Source organism: Salvelinus namaycush, chromosome 9 (genome assembly GCF_016432855.1).
Source record: "Salvelinus namaycush isolate Seneca chromosome 9, SaNama_1.0, whole genome shotgun sequence".
NCBI classification, from domain to species: domain Eukaryota; kingdom Metazoa; phylum Chordata; class Actinopteri; order Salmoniformes; family Salmonidae; genus Salvelinus; species Salvelinus namaycush.
The window spans coordinates 35,903,319-35,925,158 of record NC_052315.1 but is presented as its reverse complement, the minus strand read 5'-3'; the positions used below and the strand labels follow the sequence as shown (position 1 = coordinate 35,925,158).

The 21,840-nt window shown below is 43.3% G+C and overlaps 1 protein-coding gene across 1 annotated transcript; it reads left to right on the top strand.

Annotated features, from left to right (window-relative positions):
- The first annotated feature begins 8,078 nt into the window (after positions 1-8,078).
- LOC120053484 (interferon regulatory factor 3-like) lies at positions 8,079-20,643 on the top strand. Its single transcript, XM_039000609.1, has 10 exons — positions 8,079-8,321; positions 8,657-8,807; positions 8,986-9,154; positions 9,307-9,404; positions 9,541-9,601; positions 9,725-9,793; positions 9,956-10,161; positions 17,396-17,597; positions 19,311-19,426; positions 19,762-20,643. Exons 1-10 carry the CDS (start codon positions 8,314-8,316, stop codon positions 19,930-19,932), a joined length of 1,251 nt encoding a protein of 416 aa, XP_038856537.1. The 5' UTR covers positions 8,079-8,313; the 3' UTR covers positions 19,933-20,643.
- Positions 20,644-21,840: the final 1,197 nt, after the last annotated feature.

The window sequence follows — 21,840 nt, the reverse complement described above, 5'->3', positions numbered from 1 at the left end:
ACTCAAATGCAAGCCTCAATTGTCATTCGTAAAACGTATATTCGCAAATATGGATTTGGGTGTTTAGGCTACAAATATGTTATAACTAGGCCTATTCAACGAGGCAGTTATTACGCACATTGGACGTATTAATAAATATACAACTTTAGGTACCACCCTGAACTTTGTGTTTTCGTTTGAGGCGATTTTCCCCTTGGTCAATGTTGGATTGTCGTTTTCAGCACCACATTCGACTGGACAGCACGTTGCAACAACAGTCCTTACGTTATTTATGGTCAAATGGCTGCACAAACCTAATCCTCCACATAATGTGTAAAAAGGACAATAGGCCTTTTGATTATTCCTCATTCCATTTGTTTATGGAATGCAACATTTTGTATGATAACTCGTAACATTCTTTCCGCTCTTACAAAAACGTTAGTGAACTGAGCGATTTTCAACAAATAGTCTCAAATTGAAATCAATGCTCTTCTCCGGCTCTCGTCGTGTATTGTAAACTAATATTACATTCAACGAGACATCTCGAATATCTTGTCAAGTCGCGTAAAAATAAACACGTAGTGACCTCTGGCGATGAAAACAAGACATCAAGCCGTACAATCGTTGTATCTTTCCATATCGCTATCGGCCAGTAGAGAGCAGCAGTGCATAAGCTTCAAGATTGGTGCTATGGCTTTTCAAAGGAACCGTATTTCAATAGGCCACTTTCCTATTATGCTATTGATTATTATTTTGTCTCCGAGTTAAAATGATGCACCAACAAGAACACAATAGACTACTACAGGGTTGATTTAAATGTGGCAATAGGGAATAGTGATGAGGTGTTTTCATCAGCTGTGCTTCATGAAGTAGGCCTATTTGTTTCTTAAATGTGCAGTAGGTCTACAACACAGAAGGTTGGTAACACCTTAATTGGGGAGAATGGGCTCGTGGTAATGACTGGAGCGGAATCAGTGGAATGGTATCAAATACATCAAACACATGGTTTCCAGGTGTTTAACACCATTCCATTTGCTCCGTTCAGGACATTATTATGAGCCGTTCTCCCCTCAGCAGCCTCCACTGGTTATACTGAGTTTACAAAACATTAAGAACACCTTCCTAATATTGAGAACAGCCTAAATTCACAGTTGTGTCAAGTTGGCAGGATGTCCTTTGCGTAGTGGGCCATTCTTGATACACACGGGTAACTGTTGAGCATGAAAAACTCAGCAGCGTTGCAGTTCTTGACACAAACAGGTGCGCCTGGCACCTAATACCATACCCCATTCAAAGGCACTAAAATATTTTGTCTTGCCCATTTACACTGAATGGCACACACACACAATCCATGTCCTAATTGTTTCAAGGCATATTATTTAACCTGTCTCCTCCACTTCATCTACATGGATTGAAGAGGATTTAACAAGTGACATCAATAAGGGATCATAGATTTCACCTGGATTCACCTAGTCAGTCTGTCATGGAAAGAACAAATGTTCTTAATGTTTTGTACACTCAGTGCATACAGCACGTGTCAAAAGTTTGGAACACCTACTCATTCAAGGGTTTTTCTTTATTTGTACTATTTTCTACATTGTAGAATAAAAGTGAAGCCATCAAAACTATGATATAACACTTATGGAAGCATGTAGTAACCAAAAAAGATTATTCAAAGTAGATACCCTTTGCCTTGATGACATCTTTGCACACTCTTGGCATTCTCTCAACCAGCTTCATGAGGAATAATTTTCCAACAGTCTTGAAGGAGTTGACTGCATTTCCTTCACTCTGCGGTCCAACTCATCCCAAACCATCTCAATTGGGTTGAGGTCAAGTGATTGTGGAGGCCAGGTTATCTGATGCAGCACTCCACCACACTCCTTCTTGGTCAAATAGCCCTTACACAGCCTGGAGGTGTGTTTTAGGTCATTGTCCTATTGAAAAACAAATGATAGTCCCACTTAGCGCAAACCAGATGGGATGGTGCATTACTGCAGAATTCTGTGGTAGCCATACTGGTTAAGTGTGCCTTGAATTCTAAATAAATTACAGACAGTGTCACCAGCAAAGCACCATCACACCTCCTCCTCCATGCTTCACGGTGGGAACCACAAATGCAGAGATAATCCGTTCACCTACTCTGCGTCTCACAAAGACATGGTGATTGGAACCAAAAAACTCAAACTTGGACTCATCGGACCAAAGGACAGATTTCCATGGTCTAATTTCCATTGCTCGTGTTTCTTGGCCCAAGAAAAAAGGCCTGATTCACGCAGTCTCCTCTGAACAGTTGATGTTGAGATGTGTCTGTTACTTGAATTCTAAGAAGCATTTATTTGGGCTGCAATCTGAGGTGCAGTTAACTGTAATTACCTTATCCTCTGCAGCATAGGTAACTCTGGGTCTTCCTTTCCTGTGACAGTCCTCATGAGAGCCTGTTTTCATCATAGCGCTTGATGGTTTTTGCGACTGCACTTTAAGAAATTTTCAAAGTGCTTCAAATGTTCTGCATTGACTGACCTTCATGTCTTAAAGTAATTATGGACTGTCATTTCTATTGGCTTATTTGAGCTGTTCTTGTCATAATATGGACTTGGTCTTTTACCAAATAGGGCTATCTTCTGTATACCAACCCTACCTTGTCACAACACAAATGATTGGCTCAAACGCATTAAGAAGTAAAGAAATTCCACAAAAGCACACCTGTTAATTGAAATGCATTCCAGGTGACTACCTCATGAAGCTGGTTGAGAGAATGCCAAGAGAGTGCAAAGCTGTCATCAAGGCAAAGGGTGGCTGCTTTGAAGCATCTCAAATATAATATATTTTTTGGGTTACTACATGATTCCATATGTGTTATTTCATAGATTTGATGTATTCACTATTATTCTACAATGTAGAAAATAGTACAAATAAAGAAAAACCCTTGAATGAGTAGGTGTGCCCAAACTTTTGACCGGTACTGTATATAAACAATATCAAATATACCCGACAGTTAGCTGTGTTGGTCTATTATCATTGGCAGGTCGGGAGCTGGTCAAACCTGGACCTGGGGATAAAACTAGTTTCAACTGGTGATGCAATACCCACCTTCACACAGATTAGAAAATAAACACCCACAGGAAGTCCAAAACCTTTAGATCAGTATTATGCCAATACAGGGACACGTGGGTGTGTACAGTACATCTCTTTATGATCCTTTTACAAGCACTCATAGTGATGAAACCAGCCTATACGTACAGTATACAGTATCAGACCTGACTATACTCTGGGGTACAGAGTTACAGTAGATATTAAACATACCAGTCTATTTAGATAGTGCTGATAATTGCAGACAATTGAGAGAGGATGGAGACAGGGAGAGACCGACAGAGACAGAAAATCAGAGACAGACTGATATAGAGAGAGGAAGGTATACATATAGACAGAATGGTGTGGAGGGAGACACAGACAGAAAAATAGAGAGAAATGGTTGTTTCTGATGGTCTCAATCTCCAAAGAGAAGCAGTTTGGATTTCCCCTCAAAACTCCCGGAAATACAGGATTCTGGGGGATCTTTGATACAGAACTCTCTCTCTTACTTGTCTGCTCAACAATACATGCTCTCCTCTCTGTGCTGCAAAATGCTGAATCATTTAGGTATACTGGTAAGAAACTGGTAAGAAAGTTTGGCCACAATCCAGTGTCTAAACTGTCTTACCGGTATGATGCATGTTTCTAGTATGACAAGTGCTAATCACAAAAGATTTTTTTCAAGAGATTTTCCTAAACATTTCTGAATTCATCCTTTGACCTTGACACACACTTGAGTAAATCTCTACCCACACTTCTCCATTCTCCACCAAAGGCCTGTGCAACACACCAACAGTGTGTGTGTGTTTGTGTGTGTGTGGCCGCGTGCGTGCATGTGTGTGTGAATAGGGATGTGAAAACTGCACTTTAGCATCTGAATGAGGGAGCTACATCCTTCCCCGAGCCGGTCCAGGGGCCTACACCCAGCCACAGAGCCACAGGGGCCTACACCCTGCCACAGAGCCACAGGGGCCTGCTCCTACAAAAAGACAAACCACCGATTAGGGCACAACAACTATTTCAATTATATGGAAGAGAGAAGTGTTCAGCTGGAGTGGATTTCACTTCCTCATTGTTGAGACAGACATGGTGGAGCATGTGTAGGTATAAGACTACATTGAGTCCATTTACCACACAGGTAAACCAGAGTGTGATGCCTTGATTAGGCTCACTGAGGCAGTGAAGATAGGTCAGACTATGCTAAATACAGGCTTCCTTGAGACAAATAGAGAGAGTACTAGACTGCCACAGTGGTTGTAGTGATAGTGACTGAAATAGTAATAGACAGTGATATGACTTTTGCTTTTTCATCACTGTGTGGCGGCCTACCATTGCTTCCTACTCATTACGTGTTGGTGGGAGGACACAGATCTAGGATAAGGAGGAAATATGATTATTATACATCCTGTATGTCAGTGTGGTTGTATTAAAAGAGAATGGTTGGAAAAAGGAACTGTTATTCTAGGCCCAGCTGAGAGACAATATTAGAGGTTCTCCCGTCAAGAAGAGGGCGTACCTACCCCCTCTCACTCAGCTCACTGTCACAGATGTGGGGTTGTAAATAGGAACAATGCGTAATCTTGTATTTACAGTGAAGTTTCATAAGTAACAATCTGTGGTGAGCCACCCTGGATCCTCTCGACCAATAGCACGTCACTCATAGCAGATGTTGTGGGTTATAGTTAGCCCACAAACCCTGGACTCCAACCCAATCCACTACTACTGTCCAGGCAAGTGGCCACATGGCTGAAGTAGAAGGGTGCCTTGTAGAATGAATGAATGAATGTATTAGGTCATGTTTGAATCGAACTCAAAGGGCTGTAGTGAAATGTATGCTTACTTATGACTAAATATATCTGCATTGTATAAACTTTGATATAAAATTAGAACGATTATATGATTTAAAGTCATTAGGCCTACAACATCTGTGGATTGCTGATGCAAGCACTCAAAGTTTCTGATTAAAACTTTTCTAGTTGCAGGGTTCTAGGGGCCTTTGTCTTCCTCTGTGTGCTTGAAATCCCCATAAGATCCCAGGAGGTATTGTTCAATGTGAATGCAATGAAAGGACCTTCAGAATTTACCATATGGACCACAGTTGGCATAGGGATAAAATGTTTGTTTGTTTGTGAATTTCCACTCCTGGAGATAACATGAGACACACTTCCTGCAATTAGAAATATTTAAGCAGTGGCACGTGCTTTCAGTGCCTTCTCGCTCACTAATAGCCTAGCATCCATCCACTAGCGTGATAGGGGTGTCGAAAACAAAACTAGCATGTCATTGAATTCCCATATGCATAAAATCCCTTTAGAACCAGTCAAATGGAATGTTACAGTTGTCACATACAGGTCTACCTCCCCTCCCAGAGGACCTGAGCCCTAGGATCATGCCTCAGGACTACCTGGCCTGATGACTCCTGGGTGTCCCCAATCTACCTGGTCGTGCTGCTGCTCCAGTTTCAACTGTTCTGCCTGCCGCTAGGGAACCCTGACCTGTTCACCGGACGTACTACTTTGTCCCGAACCTGCTGTTTTGACTCTCTCTCTCTACCGCACCTGCTCTTGACCTCTGAATTCTCAGCTATGAAAAGCCAACTGACATTTGCTCCCGAGGTACTGATCTGTTGCACCCTCTACAACCACTGATTATTATTTGACCCAACTGGTCATCTATGAATGTTTGAACATCTTGAAGAACAATCTGGCATTATAATGGCCATGTACTCTTATAATTTCCACCTGGCACAGCCAGAAGAGGACTGGCCACCCCTCAGAGCCTGGTTCCTCTCTAGGTTTCTTCCTAGGTTCCTGCCTTTCTAGGGAGTTTTTCCTAGCCACCGTGCTTCTACATCTGCATTGTTTGCTGTTTGGGGTTTTAGGCTGGGTTTCTGTATAGCACTTTGTGACATCTGCTGATGTAAAAAGGGCCTTATAAATACATTTGATTGATACAGAAGGATGGGAGTAAAATGCATGATGGGTCATTCAGTCTCCCTTAATCCAGTCTTACTGATGATTATGATGCATTACCATTACATGCTTTCCAAGACTCAATCCCAAATAAATTAATATCTCTATCTAATACCTAAAACAAAAACTCCAGAACAAGGTGCTGTATGACATTTTAACTTCCGCGAGATGCTCTACAGGCTATCAGCCTGCTGTCAAAATAGGAATAAATGCTGATCTCTCTGTATAAGAGTCAGATTGACATCCTAAATGTTTGTTATGATCAGTGGTGATTTTAGCATGAAAATCTTGGTGGGGGAAACTCCCCCCCCAATTATTTTTAGATGCATGTCAGCAAAGCCACTACACAACACAACACTAAACAATACATTAATTGCACTATAATGATGACAAGCGGTGCCCACAAACATTTAGGGCCTACATAAAGCTGTCCTAACAGTAGAGCTTCTTTCCAGCACAATGGAGTGAATCCTTACCACAGCTACACCTGGCTATCAGCGGAGTCTTGTCTGGCAGCCTCGTCTTGTCAGCCTCATTTACTGCCTTTTTAAAAAACATAGCTGATATGGCTGACCATATCTCCATGGCATATTACATAATTTATGCAGCAGCATATAAGATATTTTTGGACTCACCTTGTTGTGCGCGGCGGTCCTTCTTTGGTAAATTTTGTCATCAAAGAAAAATATTTACAATTCCGAGTTGGATGATAGTTCAAAACTTATTTTCCTAGTCTGACTTCCCAGTTGCAAAGCTTACGGTTAGCCAATGCCACCGATTCCTTCCAAACAACTCATTGTTGAATTCGCGATTTCCAACTTGTTGTGTAATGTTTATGTCCAATGGCAGATGAGCGCCGATACGTTTTATCTATATTTTCTCTTCATTATTTCTCTTCATATGACAAGGATTAAAAACAATTTGCCAGTAGACTTGTTTCATGATGATGACTGCTAGCTAAGATTGTGAAAGTATGATGTTGACATGATCAGTCCAATCAAACTACTGTACATATAACGTGATTTGACGTCATTTCTGTGACCAATGACCTTGAGCCTTCTTGAAAGGGCACTTGTAATATAACTATGGTAGGACCCAAAGGGCTGAAACTTTGGATGTCTACCATTACTAAAGGACTGAAGCTAGGCGATTGCAGAAGGTCCCCATAAGTGACAGATTTCTGAGCCAATCACGGTGCAATGCTCCTATTTTCTGCTGATCCGCCCCACCACCACAGAAAGCACTGAGCTAGGCTGAAACACCTGCATTTTGGAGCTGCCGTACTCAAGAAAACAAAAAAGAGACCGTGGTTGTATGCGGCTTTATTAACTCAATTATATATATATATTGTAATGAAACAGCAGGGAGCAGGTCTCGAACCCTCGACCTTCTAGCCCGAAGTCCGGCGCGCTATCGACTGTGCCGCAAAAGCATGCTCGTGTGGTAGAGTCGATTTCTACGCTTAAACCCAGGGTCATTACACTACTCCCTCCTTTCAAAGAGCGCGTCCTCGCGCTAGCTTGCGACTCTATGTCTTACAGGAACGCGCTCACCGGCCAAGCACACGCACTGTTGTGGATGCTAGGTCCGATCACTTCTGACACCAATGTAATGAAACAGGAGGGAGCAGGTCTCGAACCCTTGACCTTCTAGCCCGAGGTCCGGCGCGAAAAGCATGCTTGTGCGGTAGAGTCGATTTCCGAGCTTATAAACCCAGGGTCATTACAATATATATATATATATATATTTTTTTTTACATTGTAAAATAATATTTATATTTTTTTGGGGGGGTGGGGGCAAAAAATGTGGGTCTCAGAGCCCCACCTGCTCTGAATGAAGGGTCGCCACTGGTTATGATACAGCCTATTATGTGTTGTATATTAATGACCCTGACACAGTTTGATTGCAGCAAAATTGCCCATTTTGCTTGTTTCGTTATAATTTGTTGACTGAACAAGAAGATGATGCAATCAAGAATGTGCGATCTATCGTCTCAGCATAATTTTCACTTTCAGACCGACGTTTCTCAATGCTCAACACAATTTGTTACACTCAATCAATGAGTTGGATACACATAGGTGCAATAGATTAAGGTACACAACCAACTGTGAGAATACATAATACATTAATCTCGTCATCTCTGTTCAATGGGGAAGTCCAACTATATGACATCACGACGCCTATAAAACGTTTCTGCCCGGCATTGAACTGAAAACAATTAGAACACTTACATAGTAGTACACGTCCACAGTCAAACAGAAATAGCCGACGCGTTTCAGCATTAAAGATGCAAAGGTAAGTAACATTTTTCATATCTGTACGTCAGGTAAACAGAGATCATTTTCTAGTAATCTGCAGATTATAGTAGTTAAATTGATAAATGTAGAATAGAGTTCGATTGATATTTTCAAGAGCTCGGCTATGCTTAGTGAATGTACTGTGCTTTTATGCTACTGTTAAAAAAAACAATGTTACATATTTCATTGATTGTTGCGAGGTAGTGCAATGGTAGTCTCTCTCTGGAATAAAGACGTGCTCTTTCAATGACACTTCACTCACCAATGTTGCCGATATACTGCCCCTCTTTTTATAAGTATGTAGGCTATTTCCTTTCTCCCTGCATGTTTCAGCTACAAACCTCAGTTCGGTGACTGGCTGATAGAACAGGTGCGGACCGAGCAATACACCGGTTTGTTCTTTATTGACAACAATAAGTTCAGAGTCCCGTGGAAACACAATTCTAGGAAGGATTGCTCCGAGGACGACCGTAAAATATTCAGGGTAAGGAATATATTGTGGAAGGTGGCCAGAGCTCTACAGAAATTCCAGGCAATAGAGGCTGTGGCTTGATTGTGAACTGCAGTGCATGAATCATTACATGTTGTATGTATAATGATCTAATAAGTAACTTGTTATGATGACAGTTCAATTCTATGGCACATCAATTATCTGGTTACAGGCATGGGCAGTGGTCAGCGGGAAAATCAATGAGCATCGCAATGAGGAGGCAAAGTGGAAGACCAACTTCCGCTCTGCACTGAACAGCCTGTGCAGGCGTTTCAAGATGGTGGAAGACCACTCCAAGGACTCAAACGACCCCCATAAAGTCTACCTGGTCATCAATGAGTGTAAGATCACTATGGCTTGTGTAACTTAAGTGCCACAAGACTGTTTGCCTGCTGAACTAAAGCCTAGGCATTAGCTCAGGTAGCCAACTTGAGTCTCCTCTTGCCCCAATTGTTTTAATTGTTTGTTTTTTTGTTTTTGTTTTTTTTTACAGATAACTATGAGAGCCCGCACATAGAAGAAATCACTCTGGAGAACTATGGCATTGACTGTGCTCTCACCCCTACAGAAAACACTCCCCCAGGCATGGAGGTATAGTAACAGTACATCTATATTGAACCAGGAGCTGGCTATTTAACCCTGCCCTGATAGAAACCATGATTCTAGTCTTTTTTTTTTTAAAGACAAACTTGTTAAATCTGAATGTATTTTCCCCCCCTCCGAACAGCATGATATACTGAACTTTAGCAACCTAACCTTGAACCCCCTAGACCTGATCCAACACACAGGTACAGCACCTCCCCACCTGTAGAAAGTAACTCCTCACAATGGGTTGTTAATGACAAACATTTTAAATACAAATTCTGGAAAAAGCTTGATAATGACATATGACAACTCTTTTTCTTCTCAAGAGAACTCTATACCGGTACACACACACTACCCAGTGCCACCAGTCCTAGTACAGCAGCCATACTACCAAGGTATGCCAGGGCCATACAGCCACAAGTCAAGGAAAAATCCACACATCCAACTTGTTGTGTAAATAGCATTTTACCATGTCTTTTCTGTACTGGAAAATAAAGTGCATTTCACTCATGCAGTACAATGTGACTTATTTGATGACCTTTCCGATCTCCCAACAGTAAATCCGGATGCCCTGCTCAACCTGCCTGCCGCCCACTCATCCCTCTGGGACTTGGAGATCACCATCTCCTATAGGGGGAGCGAGATGCGAAAGACCCAGGTGTCAGGCCCCAGGGTTCAGCTCCACTACCAGTGTAATGCTCTCGAGCCCAACACCCAGCCCCTCTGCTTCCCCAGCACATACGGGCTGCCAGACCACAAACAGGTACAGTACAGAAGCCCACCTGGTGCTGCTACCATTCACCTGCACTACTATCTGTGGTTCTGTGTACATGCCTGTGGTTTTCCAATATGTGTCTTTATTAGGGATGTACGATATATCGGTGAACATATCGGAATCAGACGCTATTAGCTAAAAATGCCAACATCGGTATCGCCCGATGTCTAGTTTAACGGCGACGTGAAAAACCGACCTCAAAGCTGACGTGCATACATATGACGCACGTACAATTTTGCGCTAAACATGCAACACCGCATTCCTAACCTAGCCCACAATGTCTGCTGTGTGGATCGAGCAGTCAACAAGTCAGGCAGTCATTTAAAAGAGTAAGAACATTTCAGCGAAAACTCAAAGGCAAAATCCATTAACGCCAAGATAATGGATTCATTGCCCTTGACAATCAACCGTTCTGTCGCGGGTGATGTTGGCTTTCGCGACTGGCTGAGAACCGGTACACACTAACTACCAAGTGTGCTAATGTTCAGATGTTGCCCTAACGGAGTTCCACAGTAATAGCTTCACAACATACTATGGAACACAGTTTGAGTCTTTGTGTGTACAAAAAAATACATGTCAAATAACATTGTTCTATTATAGAATGTTGTGTGTTCTGAATTTGCACGTGTAAGCCAAGTACCACTATCAGTAGCACTGTCAAAGCTGTACAAAAAAAAGTCTGCAAACACCGGCCACGAGCTGTATTTACAATACCGCATTATTTGTTTGACTGCAACTTCTGGGCTAGCTAGCTTTAGCTTGGTACCTAGCTAACACCAATATGACCAGTAGAAACTGCAGTCATTTTCACTATTCTTAGAAATGATTTAGGAATCCTTGAGTAACTATTGTTCACCTATTGAACTTCAGTTCATGAAAATAAATGGCTAGCCAGCTACTTAACCCTGTTGCCCAAAGCTAACGTTATAAGCAGCCAGCTAGCTTCATCTGGCTAGTGACGCTCGACCTGACCGGGTTGTGTTGTGAAGCTAGCCACAATAAGGATTAGGCACAATAGTGGAATTTGCAGTATGTCTTCAAAATAAAAGTACCTAGTTGAAAGTGATGCAGAAGGTTACAATTGGTGGAATGATGCTATATTTGGACTAGATAATGTTAAAAAAGGTTGGAATGTGAAGCTATAAAATGGGGTGTCAGTCTACTCTGTGACACCCACAGAACACAACTTTGAAGAGTTAATGCAAATATTAGCATTGTAGCTCTTATCACGTGACTGAAATCACCTCCCCAGTCAGCCTATGGTGCGTATTGACATTCATATTGCACTGTACAGCTTTACCTAAGGATTGGGGATCAATGAAATGGTAACAGTCAACTCTGAGTACGATGTTGGGAATTGAGTAATCAGACACCAAAACATTTACGCGGTACATACTACCTCAATTGGCCCGACCAACCAGTGCTCCCGCACATTGGCTAACCCGGGCTATCTGCATTGTGTCCCACCACCCGCCAACCCCTCTTTTTACGCTACTGCTACTCTCTGTTCATCATATATGCATAGTCACTTTAACCATACCTACATGTACATACTGCCTGACTAACCGGTGTCTGTATATAGCTTTGCTACTCTTATTTTCAAATGTCTTTTTACTGTTTTATTTCTTTACTTACCCACACACACCTTTTTCGCACTATTGGTTGGAGCCTGTAAGTAAGCATGTCACTGTAAGGTCTACACCTGTTGTATTTGGCGCACGTGACAAATAAACTGATTTGATTCAGTATTGTTTTTCCTCTGGAATATTGTTCAATACACACAGGTTGACAAATGTGGCTTAATTCAGTTTCAGAGTCCTGCAATAAGAGCTACGATAATGTTCTCTGGGTGTCACTGAGTAGACTGATAGCCCATGTCATTGATCCACAATCCATAGGTAAGGCTGTACAGTGAAAAAGGTATGCCTCCAATGCAATTCTAAAGTGTATTACGTCCAGTGTGATTTCAACAGATTTGTCAAATTAACAACATTCCAACCTTGTTTAGCATGATCTATTCCATTATGGCATAAATCTACAATTTGCATCACTGTCAATGACAGCCTTCAAAATAAATGTAACGGAAAAGTCCACATTTTACTTAACCAGGTAGGCCAGTTGAGAACAAGTTCACATTTACAACTGCGACCTGGCCAAGATAAAGCAAAGCAGTGCGACCAAAAACAACAGTTACACATGGGATAAACAAATGTACAGTCAAGAACACAATAGAAAAAGCTGTATACAGTGTGTGCAAATGAGGTAAGGCAATAAATAGGCCAATAGTGGTGAAGTAATTACAATTGAGCAATTTAAACTGGCGTGATATGTGCAGATAAGGATGTGCAAGTAGAAATACTGGTGTGCAAAAGAGCAGAAAAACAAATATGGGGATTAGGTAGGTGGTTCGATGGGCTATTTACAGATGGGCTGTGTGCAGCGATCGGTAAGCTGCTCTGACAGTTGACGCTTAAACTTCAGTGAGGGAGATGTGTCTCCAACTTCAGTGATCTTTGCAATTCGTTACAGTCATTGGCAGCAGAGAACTGGAAGGAAAGGAGGTGTTGGCTTTGGGGATGGACCAGTGAAATATACCTGCTGGAGCACATGCTACGGGTGGGTGTTGCTATGGTGACCAGTGAGCTGAGAAGACGGAGCATTACCTAGCAAAGACTTTTAGATGACCTGGAGCCAGTGGGTTTGGCGACAAATATGTAGTGAGGGCCAGCCAATGAGAGCATACAGGTCGCAGTGGTGGGTAGTATATGGGGCTTTGGTGACAAAACGGATGGCACTGTGATAGACTGCATCCAATTTGCTGAGTAGAGTGTTGGAGACTATTTTGTAAATTACATCGCCGAAGTCGAGGATCGGTAGGATAGTCAGTTTTACGAGGGTATGTTAGGCAGCATGAGTGAAGGAGGCTTTGTTGTGAAATAGGAAGCCGACTCTAGATTTAATTTTGGATTTGGAGATGCTTAATGAGTCTAAGGAGAGTTTACAGTCTGGCCAGACACCTAGGTATTTATAGTTGTCGACATATTCTAAGTCAGAACCGTCCAGAGTAGTGATGCGGGTGCGGGCAGCGATCGGTTGAAGCGCGTGCATTTCGTTTTTACTAGCATTTTAAAAGCAGTTGGAGGCTATGGAAGGAGCGTTGTATGGCGTTGAAGCTCGTTTGTGTCCAAAGAAAGGCCTGATGTATACAGGATAGTGTCGTCTGCGTATAGGTGGATCAGAGAATCACCAGCAGCAAGAGTGACATCATTGAGAGAGCTATATATATCACAAAAGTGAGTACACCCCTCACATTTTTGTAAATATTTGAGTATATCTTTTCATGTGACAACACTGAAGAAATAACACTTTGCTACAATGTAAAGTAGTGAGTGTACAGCTTGTATAACAGTGTAAATGTGCTGTCCCCTCAAAATAACTCAACACACAGCCATTAATGTCTAAACCGCTGGCAACAAAAGTGAGTACACCCCTAAGTGAAAATGTCCAAATTGGGCCCAATTAGCCACTTTCCCTCCCCGGTGTCATGTGACTCGTTAGTGTTACAAGGTCTCAGGTGTGAATGGGGAGCAGGTGTGTTAAATTTGGTGTCATCGCTCTCACACTCCCTCATACTGACTGGTCACTGGAAGTTCAACATGGCACCTCATGGCAAAGAACTCTCTGAGGATCTGAAAAAAAGAATTGTTGCTCTACATAAATATGGCCTGGGCTATAAGAAGATTGCCAAGACCCTGAAACTGAGCTGCAGCACGGTGGCCAAGACCATACAGCGGTTTAACTGGACAGGTTCTACTCAGAACAGGCCTCGCCATGGTCGACCAAAGAAGTTGAGTGCACGTGCTCAGCGTCATATCCAGAGGTTGTCTTTGGGAAATAGACGTATGAGTGCTGCCAGCATTGCTGCAGAGGTTGAAGGGGTGGGGGGTCAGCCTGTCAGTGCTCAGACCGTACACTGCAACAAATTGGTCTGCATGGCTGTCGTCCCAGAAGGAAGCCTCTTCTAAAGATGATGCACAAGAAAGCCCGCAAACAGTTTGCTGAAGACAAGCAGACTAAGGACATGGATTACTGGAACCATGTCCTGTGGTCTGATGAGACCAAGAAACTTATTTGGTTCAGATGGTGTCAAGCGTGTGTGGCGGCAACCAGGTGAGGAGTACAAAGACAAGTGTGTCTTGCCTACAGTCAAGCATGGTGGTGGGAGTGTCATGGTCTGGGGCTGCATGAGTGCTGCCGGCACTGGGGAGCTACAGTTCATTGAGGGAACCATGAATACCAACATGTACTGTGACATACTGAAGCAGAGCATGATCCCCTCCCTTCGGAGACTGGGCCGCAGGGCAGTATTCCAACATAATAACGACCCCAAACACACCTCCAAGACGACCACTGCCTTGCTAAAGAAGCTGAGGGTAAAGGTGATGGACTGGCCAAGCATGTCTCCAGACCTAAACCCTATTGAGCATCTGTGGGGCATCCTCAAACGGAAAGTGGAGGAGTGCAAGGTCTCTAACATCCACCAGCTCCGTGATGTCGTCATGGAGGAGTGGAAAAGGACTCCAGTGGCAACCTGTGAAGCTCTGGTGAACTCCATGCCCAAGAGGGTTAAGGCAGTGCTGGAAAATGATGGTGGCCACACACAATATTGACACTTTGGGCCCAATTTGGACATTTTCACTTAGGGGTGTACTCACTTTTGTTGCCAGCGGTTTAGACATTAATGGCTGTGTGAGTTATTTTGAGGGGACAGCACATTTACACTGTTATACAAGCTGTACACTCACTACTTTACATTGTAGCAAAGTGTTATTTCTTCAGTGTTGTCACATGAAAAGATATACTCAAATATTTACAAAAATGTGAGGGGTGTACTCACTATATATACACACACAGCGACGAGTCGGCCCGAGTATTGAACCCTGTGGCACCCCCATAGACTGCCAGAGTTCCGGACAACAGGCCCTCCGATTTGACACACTGAACTCTGTCTGAGAAGTAGTTGGTGAACCAGGCTTGGCAGTCATTAGAGAAACCAAGGCTGTTGAGTCTGCCGATAAGAATGCGGTGATTGACAGTCTTAAGCCTTTGCCAGGTCGACGAAGACGGCTTGAAAACCAGATTGCATAGCGGAGAAGCTACTGTGGGATTTGAAATGGTCGGTGATCTGTTTGCTAACTTGGCTTTCGAAGATTTTAGAAAGGCAGGGCAGGATGGCTATAGGTCTGTAACAGTTTGGGTCTAGAGTGTCTCCCCCTTTGAAGAGGGGATGACCACGACCGCTTTCAATCTTTAGGAATCTCAGACGATACAAAAGAGGTTGAACAGACTAGTAATAGGGGTTGCAACAATGGCGGCGTATAATTTTAGGAAGAGGGTCCAGATTGTCTAGCCCAGCTGATTTGTATGGATCCAGATTTTGCAGCTCTTTCAGAACATCAGTTGTCTGGATTTGGGTGAAGAAGTGGGGGGATGGGGACTTGGGCCAGTTGCTGCGGGGTGTGCAGAGCTGTTGGCCGGGGTTGGAGTAGCCAGGTGGAAAGCATGGCCGGCCGTAGAGAAATGCTTATTGAAATTATCGTGGATTTCAGTGGTGAGTGTTTCCTAGTCTCAGTGCAGTGGGCAGCTGGGAGGAGGTACTCTTATTCTCCATGGACTTTAGTGTCCCAAAACTTTTTGGAATTAGTGCTGCAGCATGCCAATTTCTGTTAGGAAAGCAAAGGCTAGCTTTTTCAAACTGACTATGTATTGGTTCCTGACTTCCCTGAAAAGTTGCATATCGCGGAGACTATTCGAAGCTAGTGCAGTATGCCACAGGGTGTTTTTGTGCTGATCAAGGGCAGTCAGGTCTGGAGTGAACCAAGTGTAACAGTTCACCTTTAGACCGTCCCCTCGCACGGGCGCGAACCAGGGACCCTCTGCACACATCAACAACAGTCACCCACGAAGTATCGTTACCCATCGCTCCACAAAGGCCGCGGCCCTTGCAGAGCAAGAGGAACCACTACTTCAAGGTCTCAAAGCGAGTGACGTAACCGATTGAAACGCTATTAGCGTGCACCACCGCTAACTAGCTAGCCATTTCACATCCGTTACACAAGGACTATCTGTTTTTAGGGGGGGGGGGTTTAATTGAAAGGGGCATGCTTATTTAAGATGGCTAATTTATTGTGGCTAGCTTCACGTAGATGCGTCCGGCCACCATTAATCAAATAAGACCTATAAATTAGGGTTATTTTAGATGACACTTAGCTATATAGTTAGCTAGCTAACTAGCTACTGAAACAGATTGTTATTTTGCTATGTTTTTGGGGAAGAACATTGTTTGCATACATGAGCTAGTTTATTTTTATGACCAGCACTGTAGGTGCACGAGACAACTTTACCAGCAGCGTAGCATATGAATCGTTGTGACATATGAAATACGAGTGATAGTGTAATAACTACGTAAAAAAATGTATTAACTCGTTTAAATTATGTGACGTGCAGTCCTGATTGGTCAACAAGTTTGATTACATTTTAGGGTATCTGAGGAGTAAATAGAAACATATTTTGACTTGTTGAAACAAAGTTTAGGGGTAGATTTTCTGATTCCTTTCTCTGCAAATTGAATGAGTGGATTACTCAAATCGATGGCGCCAACTAAACAGACTTTTTGGGATATGATAAAGGATTTTATCTAACAAAACGACACGTTATAGCTGGGACCCTTTGTATGACAAATCAGAGGAAGATTTTCAAAAAGTGAATATTTAATTGTTGTATGAAACCTGTGCCGGTAGAAAAATATTTTGATGTGGGGCGCCGTCTTCAAACAATCGCATGGCATGTTTTCACTGTGATAGCTACTGTAAATCGGACAGAGTAGTTAGATTAACAAGAATTTAAGCGTTCAGCTGAAATAAGACACTTATGTACCTAAATGTTTAATATCCATAATTTTTATTGTTTGAATTACGTGCCCTCCAGTTTCACCAGAAGTTGTTCCGAATGCTTAAAAGGCTGCTAAAATGTAAATATCGGTATCAGGTTTTTTGGCAAGGAAAATATAGCTATCGGCCAAAAAAAATGTAATCGGTGCATCACTAGTCTTTATATGAAACTGACTGGTTAATTCCCTAGCAATATACATAGCAACAAGACGCACTGGAGACAAGCGAAATTTTATTCCAAGACTAACTTCTTTGTGCCTCAATTATACCAGATTGAATACACCAACTGCATCCTAGGAAGCGTTCAAAGGGGTCTTCTCCTCGAGGTACAAAACACTGGTATCTATGGTTACCGGCAGGACAAGTGCCACGTGTTCTCCAGTACTAGCGACCCCAGAGAGGCACACCCTGAACCCAGGAAGATGCCCCAAAATGAAATGGTACAACTGTTGAGCTTCCAGCAGTACAAAAATGGTAAATATGGCTCACTGTCCGACATTGTGTTAAACTCAGCAAAAAAAGAAGCGTCCCTTTTTCAGGACCCTGTCTTTCAAAGATAATTTTTAAAAATCCAAATAAATTCACAGATCTTCATTGTAAAGGGTTTAAAACTGTTTCCCATGCTTGTTCAATGAACCATAAACAGTTAACGACCGTTCCACCGGTGCATGTTCATTAAGACACTAACAGCTTACAGACGGTAGGCAATTAAGGTCACAGTTCTGAAAACTTAGGACACTGAAGGTGCCTTTCTACTGACTCTGAAATACACCATAAGAAAGATGCTCAGGGTCCCTGCTCATCTGTGTGAACATGCTGCAAGGAGGCATGAGGACTGCAGATGTGGCCAGGGCAATAAATTGCAATGTCCGTACTGTGAGACGCCTAAGACAGCACTACAGAGAGACAGGACGGACAGCTGATCGTCCTCAGTGGCAGACCACGTGTAACAAGACCTGCACAGGATCGGTACATCTGAACATCACGCCTGCGGGACAAGTACAGGATGGCAACAACAACTGCCCGAGTTACACCAGGAACGCACAATCCCTCATCAGTGCTCAGACTGTCCACAATAGGCTGAGAGAGGCTGGACTGAGGGCTTGTAGGCCTGTTGTAAGGCAGGTCCTCACCAGACATCACCGGGAACGTCACCTACGGGCACAAACCCACTGTCGCTGGACCAGACAGGACTGGCAAAAAGTGCTCTTCAATGACGAGTCACGGTTTTGTCTCACGAGGTGATGGTCGGATTTGAGTTTATCGTCAAAGGAATGAGATTTACACCGAGGCCTGTACTCTGGCGCGGGATCGATTTGGAGATGGAGGGTCCATCAGGGTCTGGGGCGGTGTGTCACAGCATCATCGGACTGCCTGCAATGACAAGCTCAATCTCAACGCTGTGCGTTACAGGGAAGACATCCTCTTCCCTCACGTGGTACCCTTCCTGCAGGCTCATCCTGATATGACCCTCCAGCATGACAATGCCACCAGCCATACTGATTGTTCTGTGTGGTTTTCTGCAAGACAGGAATGTCAGTGTTCTGCCATGGCCAGCGAAGAGCCCGGATCTCAATCCCATTGAGCACATCTGGGACCTGTTGGATTGGGGGGGTGAGGGCTAGGGCCCCCCCTCCCAGAAATATCTGGGAACTTGCAGGTGCCTTGGTGGAAGAGTGGGGTAACATCTCAAAGCAAGAACTGGCAAATCTGATGCAGTCCATGAGGAGATTCACTGCAGTACTTAATGCGCTGTCTTAAGCGTCTCACAGTACGGACATTGCAATTTATTGCCCTGGTCACATCTGCAGTCCTCCTTGCAGCATGCCTCCTTGCAGCATGCCTAAGGCATGTTCACGCAGATGAGCAGGGACACTGAGCATCTTTCTTTTGGTGTTTTTCAGAGTCTGAGGAAAGGCCTCTTCAGTGTCCTAAGTTTTCAGAACTGACTTAATTGCCTACTATCTGTAAGCTGTTAGTGTCCTCACGACTGTTCCACAGGTGCATGTTCATTGAACAAGCATGGGAAACAGTGTTTAAACCCTTTACAATGAAGATCTGTGAATTTATTTGGATTTTTAAAAATTATCTTTGAAAGACCGGGTCCTGAAAGGAACTTTTGCAGTTTATGTATACATTTCTCTAAGACTGTCTGTCAGCGCTTTGACAACCATCAACCTTTTTCAGAGCTGATAGCGTTTAAGGAGAACAAGCGAGGCTCTCCTGACTATACCATCCACATGTGCTTTGGCGAGAAGTTCCCTGACGGAAAACCCCTGGAGAAGAAACTCATTGTCGTCAAGGTAACCCTTTCATGAGCTTTAAATCAGTAAGGCAACAGGCAGAATACTAACATAACCAGACATGGCTCTCCAACTCTACCATCCTGTAGGTTTTTGCTCCAACCCTAATCTTGCACACCTGATTTGAATAATTAGCTGGTTGAAAAGCTGAATCGGCTTAGTTCCAACTGTAGGTTCACATCAACCCCAGGAGGGTCACTCTCCAGGAACTGGGTTGGAGAGCCCTGCCCTAGAACAAACCTATATACAGTGTACTGCATATCCTATTTTTGAAATGTCTTCTCTCCACCTCTTGTATCTCATTCCCTCTCTCTCCTATTCCCCTTCTCTTCCAGGTGGTTCCCCTGATCTGTCGTTACTTCCACGAGGTGGCCCAGGAGGAGGGGGCGTCGTCCCTTCAGAATGACAACATCAGCCTGCAGATCTCCCACCACAACAGCCTGATGGAGCTCATCAATGCCACCTGGCCCGATGGCCCACAGCACGCCATGGGGCAGTACTTCTAGACCACCAATTGTACCACATCACCAGCCCCTATCTAGAACCGGTACCGCACTACTGTATCACTTAATTTAATCTTCCAACAGGAAAGAAATGCTTAGCAGGTGGATATAATGCAACTGTGTACGACTCAAACTTGTAGATCTTTGAAAGTCAGACAAATGTTGGTGTTAGATCAGGGCTCTCCAACATTGTTCCTGGAGAGCTACAGTCCTATAGGTTTTCACTCAACCCTAATCTAGCGCACCAGACTTGAATAATTAGCTGGTTGATAAGCCGACTCAGGTTAGTTACAACTGGGGTTGGAGCGAAAACCTACAGGATGGTAGCTCTCCAGGAACAGGGTTGGAGAGCCCTGTGTTAGGTTATTCTGATCTGTATCATTTCTGTCGGTGTCATGCAGTAGTATAGGCCGTCCTTCTCTTGACAGGTTAACAGAATGTGATGTTTATATATTTTAAATATACATCAAATCACTATCGCTGCGTGTTTTAATGTGTTCATGTATCATTTAGTGGTATTTTCTCTTCTACTGAATTCCCTTCTGGCCCTATGGGCCACACTTTAAACCTGTCTAGGTCGCTCAACCCTTCTGTTCTCTTTTGTATTGAAAAATCTGTTTTATTGTACTGAAAGTGAGCAAACTTCACCCTGGCATTGAATCACATTATATAGTATTGCAAAACAAGATCAATAAACTTTGCCTTGTTTGTTTACTTTGGTTTACATGATTTTACCCAGTGATTTATGAAATGTTTACTTTAGTAATGTATGTCATCCCTCCTAGCTAGCGGCATCATAAACACCTTATGTTTCTATCAATCGAATATATTTTAAAGTAATTTTTACTTTAGACTGGGTAGCACTTAGACAACTGCTAAAACCCCAAAGGGCAAGCAATGCAGAAGCACAGTGGCTAGGAAAAACTCCCTAGAAAGGCAGAAACCTAGAGGAACTAGGCTCTGAGTGGTGGCCAAACCTCTTCTGCCTTTGCCGTCAGGAGATTCAGGCTACATGGCCAGATCTTCAAGACTTCTTAAAATGTTCAAACACCAACGGGGTCAAATAATAACCAGCGGTTATATAGAGTGCAGCTGTTTAACACCTCAGGAGTAAGTATTTGTATTTTTTTTTTTATCCATTACCAAGCATTGAGGTTGAGAAAGCAGGTCCAAGAGGGTCAACAGCAAGTCCCAGACAGTAACACCAATCAGGGTTCCATAGTAGCAGGCAGAACTGTATGACAGGGTGGCTTGGGGACAGCCAGGTAGTCTTGAGGCCCCTAGAGCAGTTACTTTGTCTAACACAAACGATATCATGTTCACCAGTGCTGTTGCAAACATGATGCAAGTCAAGTGGGTTCCTTTGGCTAAAAAAACATGCATAAAATGAACCAGTTGCTTTCATCTAGGAATGATTTTCACTGCTAGTAGTACTCATCAGGTTTATGAAGTCAAGTTGTCTTTTCAAAGTGATCATGCTTAACACTATGATAAAAGGGGGGGGGGGGGGGGGGGGGGGGGGGGTGTTTGGATAGATACTTAGGCCACTGAGTTTGGTAGGGTTGACTTTGTAGCCTTGAATAAACACTGAAGAGCTTTTAAATATATTTGATGAGACTCCTAATACCCTGGGATTTATCTTAATGTATTTATTTCAATGGTGAGAAATAAAATGAATACCAATCAAATTGTTTTATTAAATAGATTGTCCCAGATGTGTACAGTCGAGTGGGACCTCCAGGCCCAGTACGACAGTCAAGGCAGCAGTAAGAATAGCACAGAGCAGCCAGAGGGGCAGAGAACCCTCTCCACTGGCTCAGAGCAAACCATTACTCAGAAAACTACAGAGTGGGTGACAATTAGGCAGGGTTTCCACCTTCATTCCAGTCAATTCAGGCTTTAAAATGAATT